Raw genomic sequence first — 27,934 nt, 5'->3', positions numbered from 1 at the left:
CCATTGTGACACCCCCGCGACGCTCTTGCAGTTTCCGATTTCATTCTTTAGGAGCTTCATTCCGGAGCTCAAATTTTTAGCTAGATAGTTTGAAAATTCACAGTTCGCCCCAAAGAAAATTCCCGAAAAAATCCTGACTCGCTAATGAACCGGAGGTCACGACTAGATTGGCTGCCGACAAAAAGGAACGTGACTCACGTGGAGGAATGGTGGTGCTGGTGGTGCTCGGCGTGGTGCTCATGGTGGTGGTGCTCGTGGTGCTGGTCGTCGTCATAGTCGTGGTGATTTCCCAAGTTTCCGTGGGTTCGGTGGTCGGCCACCTCGTCACTTCCGGTATTTGATTATCTTCCACTTGTTCGACCACCGTGGCAGTCGTCGTGATAACTGGCGACCTGGCCGTCGACGAGACGGTCGTCGTCGTCGTCCTAGGATAATGATGGTGTTTCCTGCGTGCGTGATAATCCTTCTGCGACTCCACTGAAACGGTCGATAGATTTACCACGGGTCAGAGCGCAACGGTATTCTGATTTGCCACTCGCTGGGGACCTTACTCAACAGACTTTAATTTACAATTCCATGGCAGATTTGATCACGGAAAAATCTTTTGACTAATTTTAGATTTGATTGACTGTCCTTCCGAATGCAGAAAATCCCGAGTCGACTACTACCGGTCGACAGGCTTTCCGAGAATGGTTCGCAGGCGCGAAGATCGTCGGCTCGGATCGGTTCTAATGAAAGTCAAACGGAGCTCTCGTCTCGCGTTTCAACGGTATAAATTCGAGCGACTGGTCCACGTTAATTTGCATCGATCACGTTTATCGCGGGGGACGGGAGGAGGAGAGGAGAGGACATCAAACCCCGGCGTTCGACCTACATTCCTATCGGGAATCGACGAAAGGCGATCGAGGCCCGGTCGATGCAGTTAGCGCGAGCGGCCCGGCGCGGAGCGGTGCGCCGCAGCGCGATGCAACGTCGGTGCACTCGCTCGGCAAGTGCAATTTCTTCGTATCTAAATGACTTATCTGTCGGGCCGAATGCCGAGCTTTTGCAATTCGAGTCGCGGGAACAGATGTAAGGATCGATAAAGGAGCCTCGTGTTGTACCCTGTCGTTCGTTCTTTCCGATGCAATTGCGACCCTACATGCTCCCGACCGTCATAACCAAGATATCGCTGTGATTGCCATGGGCGAACGCCCTTGTCAAATGTCATCTCGAATGTGAAGTCTGAAGAGGAGATTCACGGGGTCAGTAAATCCAATTTTTAATATGCTTTTCTTCAGACTATCTTGGAGTCATGAATTTGTGCTTGAATTGTGGTAGAATCTGAGCCTGTCTATCGGAGACAAACAGGCCAAACACACATTCGCAGTAGAACGTTACACCGTAAAACGCATCAAAGCGCACAGAGACAGAGCCAATGGAGCTCCGGGTCGCCATTACGCCGCTTTGTAACGCAATGATCGAATGTAAACATCAATGGTGCCCGGTTTATAGAATATTGCAGATAGAGCCAGCTCCGACCCGAATATCGAACTAGAGGAATCTATACACACGTTTCCACTGGTACCGTTGAACAGACGAGAGCGTAATTGATTGCCAATCACCCATGAAAAGCTTGTTAAGACTTGGAAAATTCGAAAAATTTTATTCGTGGAACGAGAGGGGAAGAGGGTCAAGGGGTTAAGAAGGGTGCGGAGGGGCTAAATTCAACATTGTCATCGGGGAAATATTAATCCTGGTCGGTATTAATCACCGGAGGCCGGATCAGAGTGTATTGTTCGAAATGTTTGGCGGCCCTTCGCGCAAATATTTGATCCCGGTCTGATTTTACCAGCGACAACGGTCCGCCACGAGGATTCTGTCGGGCCTCCGATGAAAACGTGAGTTTTCATCGGGGAAACCTTATTTCTCGATTAAATCGTAGGGGTCGATGCTGGACGCTAGATAATTTCGATTTGCGGCACGGAAAGCAGAAAGAGATCATTGAGACGGGGTGCGAAGGGGTTGGTCGAAGGGAGCCACGTGCGTTTGACTTACCCACACAGGGATTCACCCAGAGAAGCCGTTGCCAGCCGAGGCAATCGTGAAGTTGCGAGAGCTCGGTGCCCTTGCAGGCGCAGTAGGATCGCAGCTCGGTGCCAAGGATTCCCAGCATCGCTCTCCGACACTCCGACACTGGACCAGCGCATTTCGTCGTCACGCTGTCCACCGCGCAACTTTGCTCGTAATACTCCAGCTTCATCCTGAACGAGTAACAGAAAATCATGCGCTTTGCATTTATTGATATCATAGTCCTGAGACAGACTTTCATAAAACAACAGAAAATTTGTCAAATATCATCTTCCGCTAGGTACAGATGATAAAAAAAGTATGTGAAACAAGGCGTAAGTGAGCAAGAGCGGAAGTCGAAGAAACGGTGGAGAGGGACCGGTATCCCGAGGGATTAAGAGTGAATTCGTTTCGCGGGCCAGTAATAAATCAATTAAAACGGCGGCGCGTCGACGGGCGCGCGCGCGCGCGCGTATTGTAATTTAATCGATGCGGCGGTGGGGCTGATCGATATCATTAAATCGATACCCGGTGAAAATTTCCAATTTCGCCGGTGCACGCGTCCACGGAATTTCCAATCGACCGGACACGAAGCGTCGATTTCTCTTCAATCTTCGGATCGGATCAATCGGCGGCCGATTTTAATTAGACCTCGTTAACCGATCCGGGATAAATAAATTCCCTGCGTGTATTTTGATTCTTCTCGCTTTAAATATAGGTTTTTTTAAACTCTGCCGAAATGGGAATCGTTTTCGTAATTCGCGTGGCCTTTCTCTTACGGTAATAAAGTGTTTCGTTACGAGGCCGGGAGTGGATCAAGCCACGTCTCGTTGACTCGCAATTTAACTTTCAAATTGAAAGCGTAGCCCAAAGCCAGTCGGCAGAAAAACGGAGAAGGATCCGCAGTTTAATCAGGGTCGCCGGTTTATCCGGATCCGCGATACCATCTCGCGATAACAATTCCCCAGCCGTACGCGGCGCTGATTAATTTTTACGATCTCAACGCGGACACGATTAATCTTCCATCCCACTGGGCGGACCTCCTGGATTGCGTCGGACGCGTTTGTTCATTAATCGAGCTCCCGTTTAAATAATTTCGTCTCCGACTGTCGTTCGAGAATCTTTTGCATGGTCGCTTCTAACATTTGTTTTCGGGGCTTAAACATTTGTCTGCAGCCTCTTAAAAATTTTTGGAGCACCAGAAATGTTCCGGCGACCTCTTGAAATTTGTTGGAGCCCTGAAAATTTTCCTACGGTCTCTTCAAATCGAACGGAGTACCAAATATTTTTGCACGGGCTCTAAGCATTTTTTGGTGGATTTTAACAGTTTTTCGCGGCTCTCCGACATTTATCCCGTGACCCATAAAGTTAGTTCGACGGCTCTCGAGACCTTTTTGTGCCCGACGGGTAATACTATGTCCGTTGATTCTAAAAGCGGACCGTCCGATGGAAAAAGTTTACTTTGAAAATAATCGTCAAAGACTGGAAACAGTTAATTCCCACAATCCACAGCTGCTAATCCTCCGAACGCACGCGTTGCACAGTGTCTTTGAGTCATTCTCTTGGGCGTTATTGGACCGTCAAGCGGGCCGGTTTAAAAGAGATTGTTCCCGAAGATATCGGGAACGAATGGTCGACCAATTTCCATGATTAAATACTTTTATCATGTCTCTTTTCACCGGTCTATCAGCCGCTCTCGCAGCCGTGCTCTTTAATTAAACCATTGAAAACCAACAGTAGTTGATCAAACAGAGGATTATCTACTGCCGTGAATCTCTCCCGGTCAATATACACTTCTCACATTAATGAAAACGGTAAATAGAACTTTCCTGGCTCTTCGAAGTCGAAAACACTGTTCAACCTTAGGTAAAAAAATCTTTTACAGGAATTCACTATATTAACAACTGAATAACTTTTGAACGAGTGATCTCCTAGGATCAGAACTCGGATTTTCAGCGTTTAACGTTTGTCATGCTCACCTGCAAGCACCGTTTTCCTTGCAGGTCTCCGCCAGGCTGTGGCAGGTCGGCATTTCTAATCCGTCGACCCGCTGCGCGCACGCAGGATGCATTTTCTCCTGCGCCACGATGCAGTCGTCCCTGCCACCCGTCTTCCTGCAAAATTCAATCATCCGAAATTTATTCCCGCGACTCGCTAGCACGCGTTTCGAACTACTGGAATCCTCCTTGGATCGCGACGGAAATGAAACGGCGAAATCCTCGCGAAATCAACGCTCGTTGCAACTTCTCTTCTGCTTGCGATTTAGGATGCGTGGGACAATTTTTAACGAGCCGTAAAGCGATCAGTCGAAAATAGAGGATCTCCAGGAAAATCTTTGGCAAGCGTACCGCGAACCAGAAAACGGTTTCCACGGCTGAAAAATATTCGATCTGGTCGGAGTCCTGTCTAGACGAGTAGGACAATTTTTAACGAAGCGTAAAGCGATTAGCCGAGAACAGGGGGTTAATTGATGGATCGTCGGCGGTAATGGGATTGCTCTCCGATGCGAGGGAAGGAATTCGATTGATCCGGCGAGGCCACGGTCGGCAGAAACAACGGGAAGACGCGCGGCGATTTACTGCACGGGGGAGCACCATCCGAAAGTCGTCCGGGAATAAGAGACTTCTATCTGTCCGCTTCGGGGTTTCCGGGGAGCTTCAAGGGAGGAATTCCCAGGCAGACAGGCGACGCCAGGTGGGTATTGCTCAACGAGCATTAAACGAGCCTGCTACGTATTTTATTCGGCCCCGAGACTTTTCGTTCCGCCGTTCGACTCTCGTTTCCTTTACGTTATACCCCCAGTCTCGGCTGTTCTCTCTCGTCCTCCTTCCTTCTCCGCGCGCCGTGTGTTTCTCCTTTTTACAACCGCGTAACGAGCACTCGAAATCGTTCTATCGCGTACGTTTCGATTTACTTAATCCTCTCGGCTCGGGGACATCTATACACGTTCGAGATTTATTTCAATTTGTTGGGAAATGATTTCAGCCAATTTCAACCGGGGAACGTCTGAATTTGCAGCTGAATTTACTTGAAATTTCGTGCAATTATTTTCGACTATTTCGATTATTTTTTGGTTGTTTTCAATCTTCCAGGAACGGTGGTAGATCGAGCGAGACAACCGGCGTTCAAACGAGCCCTGCTACGGATTTGATAAATTCAGGTGACGTCTTCGGTCCGAACAAAAGAATAATGCGAGGAGAACGAACGGAGAGCGTAAGGCAAAGGGACGGAAATGGGGACAGGCACACCAGATGGAAAGTTACCGCATTGTTTCGTGGCCGAAAGCCACTTAAAAGTTAAAGAATCTTCTTCCGGGGAAAAGAAACCTCTGGTATCGTTCGCATAAAAGGATCAGAGATGCAGAACTTAAGGTATTTCAGCGGTTAGACCTTTGTTAGCGAGGGACCCTTCTTGTTAAACCGCTGAATCCTCGCCCTCGCTCTTTTAACATCGGTTTACTCAGGATTATGGGGAATTGCACAAAGACCGACGGGGGGGGGTGGGTTTCATTAATTACTTCAATACCATACGTTATGCATTTTCCTCGGCAATTAACATGCCTGAAAGGTCCTTATTAAGACGGATTAACGCCCGAGGGAGAACTTAAGGGTCTATACTAGATCTCTGTGAATGCCTTTTAGGGTTCCCTGAAAGCCACTGTGAGAACTGGAGGTCGTTCAAGCATGCGCGAGGGCTTGCGTTTAATACCGAAGATCTCGCGGAGATGGTCCAAAAAATTTTCAACGATTTTTGGAAATTCCTAACAGCCTCTAAAAACAGCTTTAAGTACTTTCACGGAATCCTGAAGGTTCAGAATCACACTTCTCTCTCTCGTAGACGACTCACCTGCACAGGCAGAACGCCATTTCCACGGAGTGTTTGTGGTTGGCTGACTTGTAGAAGTTCTGCAGCGCATCCATGCACTCGTTCCTTGCGCAGCTCGTCGAGTCGCAATGATTCAGCACCGGCTCGAGAAGCACCTTACACTGCGGATCGTTCCTGTAACGAGACGCAACGGAAATGATCGCAAGCGAAATCCCGAACCGAGGATCCTCCGCGACGAGATCGAGTCCATAAATCCCTAGAAACCCAGTGAACCGGTTGATTTTCTCCCTTCGGGGAAATTAGAGCAGACTTTGCGAATAATGCAAGAAATTGCATAGAAAATCCAGCGTCCCGCGTGCCGTGCAAATCATAGTAAATGTTCTGAGACGTTCTCGTTAATTTCGAGTTGATTACAGGTAATTCTGCGGACTGTGCAGACCGTGTACAGGATTTCGACTCACTTGCAAGCGGTATAGGCGTGATGACACGTGCTGGAGAGGATGATTTTCACTGGCTGCTGGATTTTATCCAGATCGGACGAGGCAGATGGCAATACCGCAGACGTCACTGCACAGAAACGCAACAAAAATGTTTTACAAGTTGTAATTGAATAGTTTCAGAAGGCTTTAAACAGACTTCTCTGATTTCTGAACTGTTTCCGCGGCGATGGAAAATTGAAGCGGATCGGAGGTTCGGTTATTGCTCGGTTTTGTTTGCGCTGGAAGTCGCGGCGTCCTATCAGCGAGCAATTCTGTTGGGAGATCGGGGAACCGCAGGCTGAGATCCATCGGGTAAACAGTAAGTTGCTCAACGGAACGGCGACGTAACAAGCGGAGAAATCGAGCGAAACCGCATTCCGAGGCGGGCAACAAATTTTCCGCGGGCCGTGGCGCGACGTAGCCGGATAATCGCGTGGATTTCCGTCGACACGGGATCTAAGCGCGTAATTCTTGTTCCTCCGTTCGAACGCGGGAGCGTGCTGCCGCATTCTTGCCTCCAAGCCCGCCGGAAGATCGCTATCGAGCCAGTGTCGACACAAGTTCCCGCGAAATGCAGTCTTAAGGTCGATTCACGTCGCGGAATCATACGCTGACGTTTCTGACACAGGAGCTTTCGATAATAGGAAATAACTCCGCCATTTTGCAACATTTTTGCCTTTTAAAAATTGCTGTACCGAGCTCAAGGATGCGTTTATATCCTCGATAAATTTTGGAATTGTTCTCCTAGCAATTACCTGTGGAAAAATTCTCGAACGTTACCTAGTCTCGGACACTCGAGGTTCAACGCAAACACGACCGGCTTAAATCAATGTAGCAATTTTCCCCGGCAGCGTGAGTGGCCCAGGAGTGTACACCTAATCAGGATCAAGCTGTAGACCCACGGTACAAATGATAAATCATTTGGTCACCGACTGGCCTGGCCGAGGGTGCGCCGCGAGCGAAAGGGAGGCGAAAAGGGGGTCTCGTTCGGGAATCTTGAATATTTATCGGCCGATATTTATCCACGCTGCGGCCGCCACTTGAAAACAATGGCTGAGAATAATTGTTTATTTATGCAAATCGACCGGAGCCCTGGTTCCGCGGGGCCGGGTCGGCCGTTCGAGCTGCTTCGAGCGCCGTCAGAGGAAACTGCGAGAGAAATCGCCAAGAAATCGAATACGTTGCGATCGTTTGCGATCGTTGGGTCAGCGATATCGCTCGGAATCGTCTCGGAAGGGTTATTTTGAACCTCGGTGAGGAAAAGACGGGTCCCGGACGCACGCGCAAAGGCTCGATACTGAATATTCAACCGCGGTTTATCCCGTTCCGAAAGAAATCGCGGTATTTCCATAAGCGCGACGACGGGGCGGCCGGCGTTTTAAACAAACTTCGCGGGCAACTTGAAATAAACTTCCGCATTAAGGGGCCGGAATAAATGTATAAGGTTAATGCAAGAATTATGCAGCGGGGACCTCGCCGGAATCCTCGCCGGTTCCGTATTAATTGTCGCGACGAATCGCGCCCCTCGACGGCCGATGCAAATCGACGGGGAACGACGAACTTTCTCGGGGACCTGTTTGTTTTTATTCATCCCGGCACAGGCAAGCTTTACCGCTAATCACTCAGACTTTACCGCTACCAGACGCTAAACCTGTCAGCTCCGAATTCCCTCGAACCGTTCGAACGCGATTTTATATCGTGTTCCGACAGTGAGTGGGGAGTTTATCACTTTCCCCCCTGATCTCGTGAATTTTGTTAAAAATGGAATTGCGTATGGTGCTTCGAAAGGGTAATCAAGGGGGGGGGGGTTTATGTCATCAAATTGTTGATTAGGAATTTGTTTCTAATATTTGAAGAGTTTTAGAACCGGAGGGAATTTTGAATTTTAATGTAGCTATTTCATGAAATTAAGTATAAAGTATTTTAAAAGATTGATTTTTTAATGGAAAATTTTGTTCCGGTAGATGGAACCTTTCTGACTGGAATAAAATAAAAAGTATTGAATCGGGTAATTGGTTTTCGAGATAAAAATTCGTAGCTGTAAGGGTGACCTGGTTTAGCGAAATTGGAAATGCGGTCGCAAAGATCGCAGATTCCAAAGGATTGTATGTGCACACGAAACGAACTAAAAACAAGATATCAAGATAAAATAAGCCGAAGAGGACCAATTAGCATAAAAATGCCAATGTAAGCTCGTCTTTCGATCGCTAAAAACGTCGGAAACTCGTTCATCACCGACAAATAAATGCGTATTACACGGCCACATCGGATTCCCCGGCGGATCTGAATGGGGAGCGACGGGAAAAAGCCGCTTCAAAATTTCCCGGAGACCGATGCTCGATATCTCTATAATTGACAATAAGGATTCGGGGGGGAACCATGATCCGGCCACGAGGAGCTCCATTCAGGGGCGGACGGTCGAAGTTAAAAGGGGATGAAACGAGAAGGACCCGGGGTCTGGAAGGATCCCGTCGATGACGAATGTTCGGCATCGTTAACCAGCTACCCTCCCTCAATTGATGAACTCGATGGCCGGGGTTAACGGCCTCGGGACTCCGGGAACCCTTCTGAATATCGGTGGGAACCATCATCGCTGCCACTAGCCAAGAAAAACTGTTCGGGACAGTCACGGTGGGGTGGCTGAGGCGGTCGAATGACTAGCCATAAGTCAGCGGCCCCGAGGAGCGTGCCTTCGACGCACTTTATTAAGACAAACGACCGTCCGACACCCCCTGCTATCGTCTAATTACCGCGCACCGAATCTTCCCGGGGTGGGAGGCTTTGTCTTTGACCTTGCGCCGCTCTCCGGCGAATCCGTATTCGCTCGGAGGAACGTTCATTTCAGTATCGAAATGATTCTTCGTACAGTAGTTTCCACTTTTCAATAAAAGAAAGACATAAATTGATTTTAACGTTTCCTGCCAGAACTTCGAAATCCTGGTGGTTGTGCAATCGATTGTTTTATCCCGGAAAGATCCGAGGATTAAAATAAACTTCGGAAGACTTGCCCCGCCGATCCGGAACACTTCGAAAGAATTATTTATCGCGACTGTGGCCCCCGTCACGGACGGGGATCGTTTTATGTTATTAGCCGATAAACTCTCTGCCAAACAAATTCTACTAACGGATTTATAGGGCACGTGAAACCTCTTCGTCAGTTCTATCCTCGTTCCGGCGAGCCTGATACAGCATTTAATAGACATCTCTGAGGCTTCTCTCCCGTAACTTTGTTCGGTAACTCGAGCGAAGAGAGTTAAATTGTGACAGGCTTCCCTCGGATCCGAAGTTCTCGATCGCGCGCTGTGTAAATACTGCTTGATGTCAATAAAAAACGAGGGGGGGAATCAATTATGGAGTCGAACAGCTTCGCGGGGAAAGCGGTCGCTCGAGTTTCCGGAGAACGTTAAACGCGTGAAACACTTTTCACTCTCGCTATCGATACTTCCAGTCAGCCCTCCGAACGTGGAACAATGCAAATAAAATCGCGTCGTTGCATTAAACACGATTCGTCTCGCAGAGACTTGAGAAAGCGGTACACCTTCGACTCCAGGTTTAAAGTCTGTCGAGCTGATTCAACGATACAGCAGTCAACTTCGTCAAATACTTTGAGACACGATTCGAATTCGAATTAATTTCGACAGAGTTCACGGAAATCTCAGTCAAGATTTGATCTATGATATCATTTCTGGAAGAATCTGCACACCCTGTAAAGTTTCCTAATGTTTAAGAACCGCAATAAGGAGAGCGAATAAAAAGTTTCAGGGCACGGAGGGTGTTCCTTATGCCTCCTTAGCCATCAAAAACATCCCCGTTGGTCGATCGGCGCGGCCACGAAGGCGCCATAACTTTCGACGACCTACAGAAGGCGACTTTATTTAGGGTGGATCGGCGGTGATCGATTCAAGGCCACCGGTTCTACCACCCTCGCAGCCGGAGTGCCACCCTTAAACTCCTGGAATATCAATAGAGCCGATTCACCTCTCGAGAAAGGAAGCGTCGCGCTACGTCGAGAGACGCCTCGAATGAATTTATACGCGGCCTTTACCCCCGGAGGAAAACTTCCATACTAGTCGACAAAATGGGAAATATTTGTCCGAGAGGAGGTGGACGATGACGAAGAAAAGGAGAATTACAATTGATCGGAGTGACAGAGGGAATATTGTCAGGAACGTCACGGAAAACCAGCGCGCGGTTCGTATTCAATTGTCTATGAAGTAAGAAAGCGGTGAACAAAGAAGAAGAAGAAGCGCGGGGCGGTTCCAGACGAACACACCGGCGCCCCTAATATTTTACTCGGCGGTGAATCGATGACGAAAGATTCCCGGAAGGGCACGCTCGTTTTTATCCGTGATAGGGAACGATTTCCCTCATTCGCGAGTCTAACGATCCACGTCGAGTTTCTACGTCCGTGCACCTGCGTCACCCCGGAAAGGATCGGAGAGCCTAGCTCTCCTAGCCAGCCGCCTGCAGATATATCCAGACGGGAGAGAGAGAGAGAGAGAGAGAGAGAGAGAGAGAGAGAGAGAGAGAGAAGGGGGAGAGGGAAGAGCAGCATCGATCTCGAGAGGAGCCAGAGAGACGGACACCGGTTCCAATTACCGGCGGGTTCGAATTGGCCGTGTTTCTCCGGCCAACTCGAGGAATCTGTCTGCGATCGAGTCAAGGAACCGCCCTACCCGCGTACCACCCGCTCCAACAATTGATATTCCTACCTTCGAGGATCCTATCCGACGATCCTTTGTTGCGCCGACGACGACCAGGCTCTGCTCCTCGTCCTATCCACCAGAGCTCGCCTAACTACTCCACGGAACTTGCTGTCAACACTTTTATTCGCTTAGACACTCTCGGGATATTTAACTGAGCGACCGGTCTCCTATTCGACAATTATTGAAATTGTTGAGACGCCTTCAATGGTATTTTCGAAGCTCGTGTAAGAAAAACTGACCGAACTGTTTCCTTTGGCCGTTTGTTTCGCCTGTCCTCGCCCCTCTAAAGGACTCGTCGACCGGTAATTAACGGCCGATCGCTTGATTATCCAATTAGCTTGGAGCACGCGAAATCGGTGGAGTCGCGTACACAGAGCGGCGGTTTTCCGGCCGTTTTTCCCCGTTATTTTCCCGGTTTATTAGCAGCCGCGGTAATTGGCCGGGCAACGCGGAATATCCATTACAATCTCGCGAATGCAAATACATGCTCGCGCGGACCGCAGGATATAGAATTACATAGCCGGCGCGCAAGGATCGATTCGAATCCTGCGAGGAGACCTTTGCCTTTCAACGCGACCGGGTCCATTTATATTCGAACAATTAACATTGGTTGGTATCCCAGTTAGATCCCCGATTAAAACATTCCTGGCGATTTCAATAGAAAGATTTTTAAGTAATCGCTTCGATTACTGCTAAACACTCTGAATAGATTTATCCCTCTGTTTGGTGCAAACGTATTTTAGTCTGTCGTGCATAAAATATAGATGGAATGAAACGTGACTTTATAGGCATTGTAAATATGAATGAAGTGTGGTATAAATACTGAATACCCTGCTGGCGTTAAAACGTCGGCCAATTCTAAAAAATCTCAAATTTAGTGTCAAATTTAGACACGCCGGACCAGCGAAGGGTCGATACTACTATTCCAAGGAGACCACCCTCCTCGGGTACACATCTCGAGCGTGTCGAAATCTATCGAAATAATAATTACACGGCGAATTTGCACGAAACCGGCGATAATTAACGCACAGTCAATGGGTAGAAGAATTTGCCCAGCTTTCATCCGGTGGCCCAATTACTTCCGTTTTCCGGGCAATGGAGGCGCGAAGGATTCAGGCGGCGGCGGTTCCGTGATTAAAGGGAGAGAGGCTCGGATTATTATTTTTAACGTGCGCACGGAATCACGCTCTCAACCCACTTTCGCGTTAATTAAACGAAACGCGAACCCCGCGGACACGCGTCTACGTTCGGGCGAACGAGATCGCACCCGAGGACACGTGAGAAACTTCGAAATCACGGATCCTCGATCCTCGGCAGATTTCTGGGCTGCTATGGGGTTCGAACGAAAGTTGAAAATAATCTAAAATCTCGTCAGTTTTCAGCGCTGTCTGCTGATCATGCCATTTCGCTGTCATTTACCGGCATACACACAGTGCTCCAGAAACGTTATAAATAGGGTCGTCGGAGCGAATCGATCACAATTCCGCCGGTTCCAGGTCATCTTTCGCCGCAATAACGATCAATTTACCGGCGAAACAATTTCCCGCGGCCGTTTTTAATTAAAAGACTACAAAGGAGAATTTATCCGCGGTTAATCGAACCGCGTCCTCGCGGACAAGAACGCGCCGCGCCGTAGGAATATAAGATACCCGAGGATTACCGGAGAACGCGGCTCGTCCCCGGGTGCAGACGGTTTATCTGGTAGCCGTGACCTATCGGGGGTGGCAGGGTCTTCGCCGGTGGGACGGTAAGGAGCGCGGAACGTGTCGGCGCATAAGCTGCGGCCGCAATCGCCGCGCCGTTACCGCCGCGAAAGAATAATCCCCCCGGCTCGTAATTAAACCCGGCTTCGTTAACGACGAAACAATTTCAAAAAGGCAAGCCCCGGATAACTGCGGGAACAGTTTTCAGCTTTTCCGGTGACGCTGTTTTTGAACGGCCAACGTACTAGCGCGTACTTCCGGTCGACACGCGGCAATTACCAACTAGCTGCCTATTATCATCACTAGACTAAGAATCTCCGTGCACTGCTCTCTGGCAACAGTTATCCGATCGAGCGAATCGGAACAGATTTATTGCAAAATACAGAAGTTGGACGTCCGGTTCTTAATAATTCGAAAGAGTTGGGAATGACACAACAGTCTTTTTAAATTCATGCCTTTACTGTTTTGCATTAGATCTACTCGTGTTTGCCAGAAATGCAAAAAATTCTAGTGCACATGTTTTTAGTTTGGAAAATATTCCCATTAACCTCGTGCCGTACCATTTTTCTCGCGGCTGCCAGTGGCGTCTTTATCCTCGAAAATGTACACAGAAGAGAAAAGAAAATTTATATTTCTGGTACGGCTGCATTTTCATTAAAATATTCTGTTTCGTCGAGAAAGACAGGCGTGGCATTCGTATTTGCCGCAAAACGAAATACTCTATCACGTACCCCCTCTCCTGCGACATCGTTGCAATTTTTGAAGCTGCTCGTAAATTATTTGACCGTACAAACATTTGACGAACCGAAGCGGACTTTCATACGCTCGATAAAAATGACCCAGTAAAAAATGAATTACTCCGTCACGTGGCTCCTTCAACAACGATACAATTCTTGTTTCGGACGAAATTACTCGTAAATTATTGACCGGATAAAATTTCAAGTCGTCACTGTAGGAGACTCGCTCGCTATATATCCGAAATCGATAGGGGCGCACTTTTGACGAGGCAAACCCCCGAACGTGGTTCTCGCAGGTGCGAGGACAGGTGGGCGCATGCCCAGACCTAGATGCGCGTGCCGGTGTGAGTTATAATTATGGTGACCCGTTTGTTTAACACCGCCGATAACGAGCAACGATTTTGCGCCTACGTCGAGTCCGTCTCCGTTGTTCCTTGGCCCCCGATGGCCCCGCTCTGGGGCCAATGGCCAACGGGGAAGTATATAAATTTAATAATTGCGATTATTCCAAAGATAGAGGAAAACTGTTGAAAAATATGGTGAAAGTGTTCGAAGGGGCAATTTCCGAAAAATTGGATCACAGAATACCGATTGGCTTCCGATTCTTTTCGAATATTTACACAAGAGAGCAAATAAATCGCGACAACAAACATTCGAAGTAAAAATAATTTTGCCAGCTAGAATCGCGAGTTAAATCACCGTGTGTCGCCGCGTCGAGAGGGTAAACCGCGTGAAAAAATATCCGCGCGGAACCGTTTTTACCCCGTTCATTCATCAAGCGGGGAAATTGTTAAATCCGCTTGTCGCTGAGCCTGAGTAATTAGTGCGGCCTCGGGGTTATTAGAATACAAATTGAACGATTAGAATAATGGCGACGCTGGAATTAACGATTCGAGTCGTCAAGAGACGATTTACAAAGATTGGAACGAAAACTTGCATTTTATATGGAAAATAGAATTAGATCTGTTATTTTCTTTTGTTGCTGTTTACTCTTTCATTGAGACGAATTAATTGCTGCGGTTATAGTGTTTCCGTGAAACGGTACACGATGGGGAAAATTAAATGGAAAATTGATAGATCTGTTCGATTAAGACCTATTTACATGGAAATACATTCCATTCGTTCGATTTGTTGATCGATAGACTGCGGATTTCACGCGTGACGAACGTTAACGTAATAAGTATTTAAAAATGCTGACACATTGTTGTCGACTTATTAAAATGGTTAAAGAAAGAAAGAATTTTATGCTTGGCTGCAGTGTGCTGCAATTGCTGCATAAAGACTTCATTTTCAAGCAGAAATATTTTATTTTGCATAAAGATCCACAGTCTACCGATGAATAATGTATGTTTTCACGCCTGTTCATTTTTATACGGTTCTCCATTGAAAGAATTTCGTATCAAAAACCTCTATAACAAATATAAATAAATCGCGGTAAAGACATTTTACGGACATAAAAGGATGGAGTTGCAGAAAAAATTTTCAACCGATAGGTACGTGGTCTCGAGATAAAAGGGGACAAACGAAAACTGTGCTAATTAAACGGGGGTGAGCGAGACATTAATAAGGTGCGAAATAACCGAGATAAAGTTGTTAAATGTGGGATGCCCGGTTTCTATATTTAACTATTAACAGCTAAAGCAAACTCCGACGAATCCCAATTTTCGTTCTTTACACAGTGGAACTTTCGCACTTTCTTTCGAGCAGACTGCACCAGTTTAGCTTATTTATTAGAATAAGTGGATCCATTAAAACGTCGACCGTGCGAAACGCTCACGAGCAATGTTAACAAAACTTTCAAAATAAAATGATTAATAGGTTGCCTAAGAGGAATTATTTCCCTTTCGTTCCTAGCTTGGCACGCGCAGGCCCGAAATAATAGTTAACAACGGGAACGATCGCGCTGTCGGGATTTCGTCTTGCTCGTTCTTCGCTTTCGTCGATCCGGTGATTTCCGGGGGCGCTTAGGTGTAATCAAGCCGTCTTTCATCATCGCGGAACGAGCGCGCATTTCCCTCCACTTGTCGTGTCTCTAATTAAAATCCGTTCGGCCGCTTAGTCGCCCGTTTCGACGGCGGACCGGTCCCCGGCAACCTAACGAGTCGCTATTTTCTACGGGTTCGAGAGTCGAACTCTCGACGGGCCCCGGACAAGCTGGAATTTCCCATTCATATATTCAATTTCGCCGGAGCGGACTGCCGGGACCGGAAGCTCGTTTCGCCCTCGCACGCTGCGAGGATCTCGAGCCAAGAACGCATCTCCGCGTTCCAACGGGTTCCTTTTTTCCCCGGGCGAAACTGCTTCCCGTTCGGATACACCGAAAAACACACCCGGAATTATCCTAAACTCGCAAGCTTCGCGTCTCCTTGGCACCTATTAACGCCCGACACGGTATTCTTGTAACACGCATCAAGACGTCTTCGAGGATGCTTCTGTTAAGCGTACAAGAAAGCGTCCAAACTCGTTTCACGAATATAGAAATCGATCTTTCCCGATGAAATCGCAAGATAAATAACGGGGCGAGATTGTCCGCTGTCGTAACAGCTTAACACAAGTTTCATAACGTCGCGAGACGAAGATTCTCAGCGGGCGGCCGGCAAGAATTATAAACTAGCTGACGTAATGGATAGCGAACGGTGTTGCCATCGATCAGAAAAATCAGTCATCCGGCTTTCTTCCGAACGGTCCGATGGATCGCCGAACACGATCGGCCGACGATGCCCGGCGAACCGTGCGAATCCGTTTCGCTCGAATCAATCACCGGACGGAACATCGATACGCGGGTAATCGCCGGATTAAAGGATAACCAAGGATAATTACTCGCCGCCCGATCCGGACGCAATCAATTCTCGATGCGTTATAGTTCGCGGTGCTGCGCCGATGGGTCTACGCCTTCCTGTACCACGGATCCCACATCCGTCTTTCCGCAGGACGATTTTTCTCGCTCATCTTTCCGGGATCGGCCCGACGCCGCGCCGTCGATATCCTGCGGCACGTATGCTCTCGTTTCGAGACGATTAAACATCGCCGGAGCTCCGGAATCCGTGTAATTTGCTTCGTGACTGGGAACCCTCTGCCACCAGCCTCTGCGCGAAATTCCACGGGTGAAATCGAGCGGGAATTATTGTCGCTCAACTGGACGAGCACGTTAGGAGCGGGGCTCGAAACGATTCCGAAAACAATATGCACATTAAATCGCAGTGACTCTTTTACAAATGTAGCAAACGACTTCAGTGTCTTTGCCGAGCTAGGTAGATAATTATCGACAAATTTTTTTAACACGGAACAATCATCGTTCCGGGTAAAAACTGCTAAATCAACTCGGTCCTGAAGGGTTCGAAATAGTCGAGCAGACAGTTTTAATCGTCGAACACGACGGAAAACTGGCGCGCACGTATTTTCCGCGATGGCGACCAGCTGAACGCGCTGTCCGGCAGGAATTTACAACCGCTAAAGTAGCGCATGTTTACCGGCCCGGCTAGAATTATGCTGACCACGGTTCCGTTCCTGTTAACGCGTAGAAAAGCTCGCGCGCATCCATCAAGCTGCATGAGTTACAGGGAGCCGCGGGAAAATATGTATTCGTTTCGCTCTAACTTATTATCCCCTCCGCGGTCAACAATAACACCGTAAACCTTTCATGGAATTGCCTTATCTTGATGCACACCGCATGCGCGACGCAACAGAACCATCGAAAAATTGTGGAGCCTCTGCAGCAATTGCGTGATTGACAGAAAAGTTATGGAACCTCTACAAAAATTCTGGGACCCAAAGTAAAATTGTGGGACCTGTTTCAGTGGAAAATTCAAGAGCCAATGCGAGGACCGTGACACAGCCTAATCTTATCCAGCGAATTGGTGGCTCCATTTAAATTACTCTTGCCGGGGCAGGAGTCGTTGCAGCTCGTAAATTTTTCTCGTTCCGGTCCGCGAGAAGTTTCGCGGGTAAATCGATCGCGGTCCCGGCGCTCGGTATCGCGTCTCTCGCGCGAGGTCCGCGACTTATCGCGACGAAAGTTTAATTTAATTTCGGCCCCGAGTACCCTAATTTCCTGTTCCTGCTCGTATCTGCGCGTATTATTTCTCCCGGGCGGCGTATCCGCGAAGTTTAATCGCGCGGCGGCAACTTTTCCTCCGGATTTCGATACTCGTTCTCTCCATCGGAATAAATCGTTGATAACACGACGGAAATCCTGACACGCCGGTCTTTCCCGTGCCGTAATCTAATTAGAAGCTACTTTGACCCGCGAAAATATGAATTAATGCATGAGACACTCGCCGAGATCCTCCACGGAGCTGGGAAACATCGTCGAAGCCCTCCGAACGCTATAGTTTCATAGTCATTGTACTTTCGCGTTCAACTTTCGTACAATACATTCGATGTATCATTCGACAAATTATGTTCCACGATTTGATCGATCGGCCAATTAAACTTTTAGGTTTTTGCCCGACAAATAACATTCTATTTTCCATTTAGCAAATCATATTCTATAATTTGATGGATGTATCAATTAACTCTATATTTCGTTATAATTTCTCCAATAAGAATCTAGAGGGCCGATTCTATAGGATGATTGATGGAGCAATTAATTCTATAGGCTATTTTATAATTTCTTCAATGATTATCTGGTGGGGGTAGTCGATCGATCAATTTTGAAACGATTTTAAGATAAAGCGGGATCGATCACAGGTACTCACGATCATGATCGTCCGTCTTACGGTGCGTTTTGTGGCGATGGCCGCCAGGGACGGGGAGCTGCTTCATCTCTAGTAGATCCTTGTGGTTGATGTCGATCAGGGGGTTCTCCAGCTGTGACTCGATCATCTCGAGACTGGTGGAGTTGTCCGGATGCGAGATGACCTTCACTGTAAACGAGCAAGCGTAACGGAGCATGGAGGGAAACGACACCCGCGTCTCAATCGGACAAGCGGGGGCAAGAATTGTTGAAATCGCTATGAATCTCCGAGCGAAATTGGCCGTCATCTCGGAAACAATTAAACTGGCCCTTGGTACGCTTCACACGTCCGTCGGAGCGAAGCGAATCACAGTGTTACGTTGACCGTGGCCGTAGCAACTTCGCTTTTAGTTTTATTTAACGCTGACTTCGAATTTAATTTTGCTCGGTTACAATGACTGTCGACGACATGAAAATTCTGACTTCAGGAGGAAAGTTCGAACTTGTCCCCGAGATGGTCAAAGTCGCCCGAAGACGGAACAATGGAAGATCGCCTGAAACATTAAGATCTATTTGCACGAGCTCGCGAGATCGCGACGCGGCCCGATGTTTCACACGTCACCGCGAAATAACCGAAACAGTTGGGAATCGCCTAACTGTATCCGTCGAATTACCGACGAACAACCCCCCCGATTTTCCCTCCTCCTCCTGCTTCTCCGGCCGGGGGCGGGGCGGGGGTGTGATTCGCTGGCCCGAGTTTCCCGTTGATCAACAGTTGAGCGCCGCTAATCGGTTCCCCCGAAACCGGCGGACGTACCAGCAAGTCGCCGATAAAAAAGTTCCTCGAAAGTATCGAGTGGCGGGAACTTTGTTTTAGGGGCAACTTGCTGCGCCTCCTGGCGTGCGCAGCTTCCGAAACAGCAGGCCGTCGATGTCGGAACCAGCATAATTGCTCGAGTGTATCTTATATCGATTCTGCCGGTCTTGCTTTCAAATTCTCTATAAGAACTTTGTAACGAGAATGATTTAGAAAGATTCACTATCCTTTGAACTTTGAGATGAGATCAGAAAGCTGCTGGGATCGTACAATAATTGAAATAATAATACAGATAACTGCACGAAGATTGCAGTGTGTGTGTTTTTCTTTAGCAATTTAGTGGTTCTTTATTCTATGACGATGACGACCTGGTGTTTCGTGATCCGTCGGTCTGCGTGTGCGACGATCGATGGTGTCTGGCGCACCTTGACACCGGTGTACGAACCTTGGTCGACGAACCCTTCGAAGGCCTCTCGGAGATCGAAGAGCCGGTCGACTGGCAGCGCGCCGATCTTGAATTCACGGTCATCGAGGTCGTCGTCGGCGCGATCGAAGATCGCCCGGTGCTCGTAGGTGGGCCTTGGTGCGAATTTCTTCCGGTGCACCAGGTCCGGTCTCTCGATTCGTTTCGTCTCGTCCACGGTAGGCGTTGGACGAGCCGGTAGATAACTCGGGGGCGACGACGACGACAACGATGACAACGACGACGACGACGAGGACGAGGACGAAGACGACGACGAGGACGACGACGAAGAAGAAGACGACGTTGCAACGGACGGTGGTGCGGGTGGTGCAGGGTGGTGCTGGTGATGGTCATGCTCGCTTTGGGAGTGCCTTGGCTGCAGGTGCACTGTGCTGGAGGCACGATCATGCTTGGACAACGTGGAAGAAGAAGAAGATGAAGAGGAAGAAGAAGAAGAAGAAGAAGAAGAAGAAGAAGAGAAAGAGGAAGAAGAAGATGAGCCGCGATCATAGAAGCTGCCAGGTCCCTCCATCGACCGATCATCCGTATCTTTCTCCCGGAACCCTGGTGACCGGTGCTCGTTCTTGTCGTAACCGGGACGTCCCTCGTGCCGGTTCTCGTAATCGGCACGAGGATCGTACGCGTCGACCACGAGGACACCGGGCCTGCCAGGCAGCTCCGGTGCTTCCTGATGACTGCCGTGATGATGACGATGCCCGTGGTGAGGTCTCTGCCCGGGATCCTGGACGTCGTACGTGCTCTCGTGGTCGTAGTACGAGGTTCGCGCGGCCCCGGGGAACAGAAAATAGGGGTACATACTGGTCGCCGGTAACCAGATCCTTTGGTAGCTCTCCTGCTGCGGGTCGAACGGATACAGGGCCGAGTCCGTGCCCGACAGGTCTACGGAGGTCGAGGAGGGCAGGAGCTCTGCAACAGAGAAGCAAAGACGCGGACGAGAACGGGGTGAGTGGGGTGCGTGATCGCATCGGTAGACGTGCACGGGTTCAACGTGGTTCGTGCTTGTTTACTTTTCTCTTTTTTTTACTTTCTTTTTTGGCTTTGTGGTTTTTGGCTTGTAAACGGGTGGTGGTGGTGGTGGTGGTGGTGATATGCTGGTGGTGGTAATAGTTGTGTGGGATGTAAGGGTAGCTTAGGGTGGGGTGATACGGTTGCTGGATAGGATCGTTCCTCGTTTCCTCCTTCTTGCTGGTTGGCTTATGTACAGTGATGCATGGCGATAGTAAAATGCTGCCTAGGGGGGATTACAATTTTTTCATAAAAATCCACAATTTAGAAAATTCTACAAAATTTAAAAAAAATCATCACGAGCCCGGTAACAGCGTTACGCTCCACACGAAAGAAGGGAGTATCGTTCTCCGTAGGACGGGGCTCGCGAAAGTGGCGCATTAGCGAAATTATTCCGCAAATTACTCGAGCAACAAGGTCTGGTATCGCGGGCCATTAGCGTCCCCGGAGGAGCCAATCAAACTCACGGGGCTGGCAAAAAGACGAGCGGATCTCGGGCGTGTTCCGCTCGAGGATCATTCCTCCTCGTCTTTGAAGCGGCTTCGAAGCCAGGGCGCCAAGGGGGGCGTGTATAGCGTTTGCTTAGGCGTGCTCCGGCACGGAGTTTCCAAGGAGCTGCCAGCGCGCAAAAGGAAGTCCCGTGTTGCCGGGGTCGAACGTCAATTCCGATTACGACTTGGTTCGTTTAACCCCCCGACGCCCCCGCTTCTTCTTCCACGCGATCTTTTTGCACATCGTGTTTCGCCACGTTCTCGTCCTTAGACCACCCCCTCTCACCCCCGAAAGGAAAACAGCCCGCGACACCGGACGACCCTAGGTTGTGCTGATTGCCGCCACTTTCGCATTCGCCAGACGTTTGCACGAGCAATTAGCCTGTGCGAAGTCGCGTTTCGAATCTGCGAATGCAGTAACGTCTCGAGACGTGATCGACATATTTGCGAAATTATGATGTTCACTGTTTTTTCGGATAGTTGAGCAGTATTTTGTTCGATATTGATGTACAGGGTGAAAATGGAGTGCGCAAAGGAAGAGATCGCGTTGATGTAGATTTTGTTTCATTTCTTTTTTTTGTGTGAAGCTCTATTGTTGAACAGTTCGTTTATTGCATGGAAGTTACATTGGCGTGATTGCAACATGTAATTGTACTTTTTGTTTTAATGAAATTCTATACATTTTTTACTCTATGCGGTATCTCGTGTCATCGATGAAATTTCTTTTTTGGAGTTCGCGTTGTGGCTGTCGGTGGGAATTGCTGGCGAAATGTTTGTTTTATGAGGTCAATTTTTAAACGAGAATTACGTGGCATCTAGCGAGCTTTGCGTTGTACTAATTGCTTTTTAGTTTATTTCTGCTTTTTCTCGATATTCGCGAAGGGCAATTTTACATTTTTTCGAATTCCAGTTCAAACGCTGTGTCAAGAGATTCTACGCTTTTCCAACTTTTCCGGAATCCTGTAATTCCCTCGTAAATTCGGAAAATGCAATTGCAGAGGGTTTTATTGGGTCAATCGATGTGACACAATTCAGAACAAAGTGCAATCGATCGGGGATCGATCCCAACGCGATCCAGCAAGAAAACGATCGGTACCAAGGATAGAGTATAGTGAGTAACGATCGAGTAGCATAGAGTAGACAGTCGTAGTGGGTTGTTAATAAACGAGGCATGCGCATTACCCAGATAGAAAGACAGAAAACCGCATGCAGGCTGAGAAAACGTGCTTGACCCACTCGGCCTACTAAAAGAAACCGAGAGAAACCATCCCTCTCTATCATTCTCTCGCTCTCTCGCTCTCTTTCATGCAAAAAAGACATGCGGTGCATAATCTGCTCGCGTTCCCGCTCGAACGCTTTCGAACTGACATCCGCGTGCATCCAGGGCACGAAATCGTTCCGAAAACAACTGCTTGAAATCATTAAACGAAGGATTAAAACGGATTCGATACAATTTCGATTCTTCTGAAAATGTTCGATCTCTAATTAAAATTAATACAATAGCATTTGTCGCTAGATAAAGTACTTGGTTCTCGCAAAAAATCCGCGCGGTCCAATTAGAACGATTCCCGTCGATCCGAGCATTAGCCTCGACCACGGATCCATTAACATAATTCCAGCCGACGATAGATTCGTGTCAGCGATACGTTGCATGGAAACGGCGCGACAATAAAACTAATAAGCAGCCGGAAAGGCGAAAGGAAAAAAGTATGCTAATTTTTATGGGCGAGTTTCAGAGGCTCGCGTGTTCCTTTATTCTCGCGATTCCAGAAAAATCCTTCGCCCCAGATCAATCGGGGGGTGCGCGAAGGGTTGTAAATTTGTAGAGAAAATTGTGCACGCGGATTCGTCTCCGAACGCGAATTTTTCGAGCGGGATGCGTACTTAGGTGGTGCTGGTGCGCTCGTGCAGACGTTCCTCGAGGTCCTAGGATCCCGCGGCCGGGTCTCAGACGACCCTGCCCGATCCGTTGGCTCGCAGACTCGCGAGCTTTTCGCGCGAACACGTCCGGAATCGTTTTTCCTCTTCCATCTCGGGCAAACTCGCTGTCTTTTGTCTCTGTTTCATTCTCTGTTACGTATAGTGATCTTTGTGGACGCGTTCTGCAAGGATTAGGTGTCTTTCATTTATTTCTGTGCCATTTCTGTAGAAGACATACACGACCAACGCGGCAGTCAAAGCGTTAATCACGATCGATGCCGCGATAGATCTCGATCGCATGAATCTCCAAAAATATCCGGTCCGATGACGTCGAACAGGAAGATGTTGCTCTAAGGGGGGACGGGATTAGAGTGAAATTAAGGTCGAGCCTGGCGCGCGATAAAATCCTTATCGAAATCTCGATACCGGTGGCTTTTGGTTAATTAAGGAGAAAGGAGCTTATCCGAAGGAGGCCGCCATAACGTCGTACCACAGGCCCTAAACACCGTGGTATCGCCATAAGTAATTGCTCCGTCGAGTCGGCTCGTCCCGTTCCTTCGACTTCGACGGGCTGAGCGGAGGAACCGGAAGCGAATAAGCGGAAGTATACTACGCACGCGTTCATCATTTACAGAAAGAGCCTGCTCTAATCTTTACGACGCGTTTCTCCGCGATGGCGATTACTTTAGTTCGGAAAACTTTGCGATTTACGGGCGGAAACGAATTTCCTCGAAAATTCGGGGGATATTTAATCGAATTACGAGATGTAAAAAAAAGTAGATTACAGTAGCCGAAGGATCCACAGAATTTACTGCGTCTGCACATTCGTAGATGCTGTGAAGACTCATTTAGATCCACGCTCGAATCAGTTTATCACCTATCGAATTGTTAGCCATATCGAAGTAATTAAGAACTCGTCAGGTCCAGAACCAAGAGGATTTCCCTTCCTCGGGACGCACACATCGATCGAAGGAACGATCAGCTAAATGCAGAACGGCGGTAAATCGTTCTGACGAAATCATACGGAAACGGGGAAATTAAAAACAAAAGAAAAGAAGAATCGAACGAAAAAGGATCAAAAGTACAGACGATTCACTTGACACAACACCAACAAATCCTCTTCCACAAGGTGCGCTATGTAAAATACGGTTAACCAACGTTACGATGTATATAATGTATATATATATACTCGTTCCCATTCAAGATCGCAAAGTGTGTCTCTGGCGCTTGAGGGCAATTCAGAACGAAAAAAAGTAAAACAGGAACGAAAACAAAGTCGTAAGCGTAAAACAGTCTCGTGTGTAACGGCGCTGTTAATACGGATGCCTGTATATGTATATATATATATATATATATATATATATATATATATATATATATATATATATATAGAGAGAGAGAGAGAGAGACATATTTATATATATATATATATATATATATACACACAGTTGTATCGCGTGTGTAGAGAAACGTATACATAGAGAAAAGAGAGAAGGCGAAAACAACGTTCAATACGATCCTGAAATCGGCCGGGATCGGTGATACTCACCAACGCACGGATTGCGGTTCACCATCGAGAAGATCTTGTCGCAACGTCTCTTCGCCTGATTTATCGGACAGATGCAGCCGAACATCATCGACAGCCGCAATTGCGTCCACGAATCGTGGCAGGCGCTCCTGCAAGAACAAACAAACAAATTCTCCTTCAATTCCTTCCATTTCTCCGTTTCTCATTCGTGCAATGAAATCGTTTTCAATTTCTCGATTTTTCAACGCTGGACGCCAGCAACATTGAGAACACTACTTTCGAATTGAATTAGGTTCTCTCAACGCATTCAGTTCCTCCCATTTGTTCGGAGAATTGAAGAATCGTGAATTAATAAATCTTCAGGATATATTGGTATTGGTTCAACTAGGAAATGAAATGCACGAAATGAAAAGGTCATGTAGGACGGAATTATTCTGCGAGAGAAATTCAGTATCCGGAGTTGAAGCAGCTTCGAGCGGAAAGCGTTAAAAGTATCCTCGACGCGATTCCAGTTCTAATTCTGTTAGAAGGGCGGTGTCGCAGTGAATTATTCCACTGGCCCCTATTTTTCGTTCATCTTTCCCGGGGCAGATTCGCCGTCGTTTTAATCCTATCAGCTGCAAGACACACTCTACTCGCGCATAATCTTCGCGATTCCGCTTTATTAAAGCTCTCGGTTTCGCCCGGCTCGTCGATCTTGTTCTTTCCGGTGCTATCGGTTACCCAGCGTTGATTAAGAGCCTCATTACACCGGATATTTAACGTTTCCTTCATCCCGGGCAACGTTAGACCGTCAACGGTAATTTTCGAGCGATCCTCGCGTAATTAGTTTCTCCGACATGATCACATCCCTTGTACGCTCTACCCTCTCTCCCCATCTCTCTCTCTCTCTCTCTCTCTCTCTCTCTCTCTCTCTCTCTCTCTCTACGTGCTCCATGCGAACGATTTTTCCGGCTACCGTTTCGTCGCGTGTAATCGATGGAAAAATTCCGGGGAGAGAACAAAAAGAATGGAACGGTGCCGGAGGAAAATAGGAAAACATTCTCGGTAGGAATATCATGCCGAATCAATCATTTGGATATTTCATCGGTAAACAATGCGCTAAATGACGGGCCGGTGTTGTGTTAATGCCGAAGGGAAATTATCCCGCGATTAAACCGTACGGACAAAGCGAGCATGAACTGATCGGCACGGAAACTCTCCGTAATTTCCCTGAAAATCATCGGCCATTTCGATGATTGCGAAACTGGATCGGCCGGGAGCGCGCGTGCGTGCTGGTAATTAATTCACGATTAATTTGCAACGAGACGCGCCGGGCGAGTGTAACTCGGAAAAAATTTAAAAAAAAAAACTCAAAGATCTGGAACGATCAATTAATGCGGACAGCTCGACCGTGACACATTTAGTCGAGGATTTTCCCTTGAAACGTCGCTCGAGTCAAGCAGAATTCGTTCCAAGAGTATTCTGAATATAGGATTCATTTCAATGTGAAGTGGCGCAGATTGGAAACTGCAATTATCTCCGGTGAAGCGTTTGAAAAGATGTAACGAGATCTCCGTATCGCTTCGAGTGCAAAGGAATTTTCCTTCGACCTGAATTCCAGTGAAATGATCCATCAAAATCTGTCTACGCATAAAAATTCGCAATTTTCGCGAGCTTCGGGAAAACAACAGACAGGCTCGTTCCTCGGCTGTTTTCCGCGATTTCCGGAAGCGTCTTGTATTCCAAAGGGAAGATCGTCGACCAAGGGAGGAGAAAAAGCTACGAGGATTCCGGAGAAGGGTGGGAATCGGTGGAGGGTGAGGCCACGGCTCGGAATTATTTGGGTTAATGGCACAAACAGCCCCGAATGGCTCTCGCCCTCGACGAATTAGGGGTCGAACTGGCGGAAACGAAACAGGGTAGCAAAGGTGAAGTAAACGTGGCGAGGATTGCAAGTTCCTTGGGATGGACGGTGGCCTCCGAAAATCGAAGACAGCGAGCGGACCCTCTCGCCGGAAGATTGTCCGTGAAATCACGGACCAAAACCAACAATTATTCCGTAACCTTCTAGAGAAAATTTTTCTCAATTCTACGACTATTTTTGTTCTGGTTCTATCCGTTGTTAGAAAGTCGACAGGTATCCAGAAAGGCGGACGAAGTAAACGGTTATCGAGTTAAGAGAGTATTTCCAACGCGCGAACAAGATTACGATGTGTACAAAGGATAGCATGCGCAGAATTTCAGTTCGTTCCACTTGGAAACAGTGAAACGCTTTGATCGAATTCATCCGAGCGACACGGTTCTATCCATCGACGCCTCTTAATGACTCGTATTGTTGTCACGGTTAGCAGCCATGCGAGAATTCTATTACCAATCGATCAGCTGTGATTCCATTTGTAAATGATTACACACGTATTAATTCATATGCCTGTGAATAAACAGGATTCGCGCGAATTAGAGCGATTTTCACTCGGCCCAACGCTTCGACAACGTTTCGTTCTGCTTCTAGCCGTTTCGCACAAGATTTTTCTTTGGAAACGCTTCACGGTCGTGTTAATCCGCTTACGGTAACAAGTATCGTTTCACGGACGTGCTAATCAATTGCCCTGGCTCTCTTTCGAACCGGTGGAACCATTTTCTTCGCGAGAGAGACACTGTTTTGTTAAAAAATGACACTTGAACGAAACGTCATCGAATTCGAGGGAGTTTCAGGGGTTGATCGACGCGTCTTTGCATTCTCTGTCCAACGAAATTACGGTCTGGTCGTTCGAGAACGATTTTCCTCGTCGGTATGCCGCTGACAGACATCCCCGGACTGTGCAACCTGTTCAAGGAACAAGCGTCGTGCGGTCTGGCCGCAGATCGGACGCAGCAACAACGACGCCGTCTCTCCAGCTTTAATCCGCCATTACGGTGAATATATCGTGTGACCGTCGGTCTTCCGCTCGTTGCCAACAAACTCCGACCCTCCCTTTCCAATTTCGAGAAGCTCGAAATCATTTTCCCCTCGACCGCAGCTGCTTCCGAAATATTTCAATCCCGGGATTTTTCAGATCTATTTTCATCGCGGCGCTGTCCGACGGTGTATTGGAAAAAGTATTATGATAATGGCGTAACGCGCGGCTTCGTGCCGATGGGTTCCTGATTCCCTACAATTGCCGGAATTAAAGTTTCAACTCTCGCTCTTGCCTTGGAAACTGTTTCACTGTATTATTGGTAATTCAATCAACCCTGTTTATAGTAATTATTGACGGGCAGGACAGACGGCGAAAATTTCTCGATAACACCGATTCATGCCCGAATAGAATGCATAAAGTTTCATATTTCTGCGTCATCCAATTGTCCCGTAATAAATGTCCGAGAGACGGACATTATCGCGTGTTTTGACGAAAGGGTGCGCTCGGAGCCGTCGCGTTGTCCCGCCCAACTTTTTCTTCGGTTCCCAGCATCGATCGAAAAGGGAAACGTGACAGGTGTCAATTGTCCGGTCTGAATAATGGAAAAGAACATAGCCGGTCGCATGGGTACATCCG

At 47.9% G+C, this 27,934-nt stretch overlaps 1 protein-coding gene across 3 annotated transcripts in view; it reads right to left on the bottom strand.

Annotated features, from left to right (window-relative positions):
• The window catches only part of LOC143362444 (glycine receptor subunit alpha-2-like), a 307,384-nt gene that overhangs the window by 61,068 nt on the left and 218,382 nt on the right, over positions 1-27,934 (bottom strand). For 2 of the 3 annotated variants that reach the window (XM_076802622.1, XM_076802621.1), the window contains exons 5-12: positions 24,441-24,568; positions 19,437-20,381; positions 18,197-18,364; positions 6,336-6,441; positions 5,896-6,048; positions 4,029-4,163; positions 2,038-2,243; positions 199-477 (exon numbers count right to left, since the gene is read on the bottom strand). In XM_076802622.1, coding sequence (XP_076658737.1) covers positions 199-477; positions 2,038-2,243; positions 4,029-4,163; positions 5,896-6,048; positions 6,336-6,441; positions 18,197-18,364; positions 19,437-20,381; positions 24,441-24,568 — 2,120 coding nt within the window. The remainder of the gene's footprint in view (positions 1-198; positions 478-2,037; positions 2,244-4,028; positions 4,164-5,895; positions 6,049-6,335; positions 6,442-18,196; positions 18,365-19,436; positions 20,382-24,440; positions 24,569-27,934) is intronic. The other variant, XM_076802623.1, reaches the window with a different exon arrangement.

This window comes from Halictus rubicundus, chromosome 17 (assembly GCF_050948215.1).
Source record: "Halictus rubicundus isolate RS-2024b chromosome 17, iyHalRubi1_principal, whole genome shotgun sequence".
In the NCBI taxonomy this organism is placed as follows: domain Eukaryota; kingdom Metazoa; phylum Arthropoda; class Insecta; order Hymenoptera; family Halictidae; genus Halictus; species Halictus rubicundus.
This window is presented reverse-complemented; position numbering and strand designations above follow the sequence as displayed.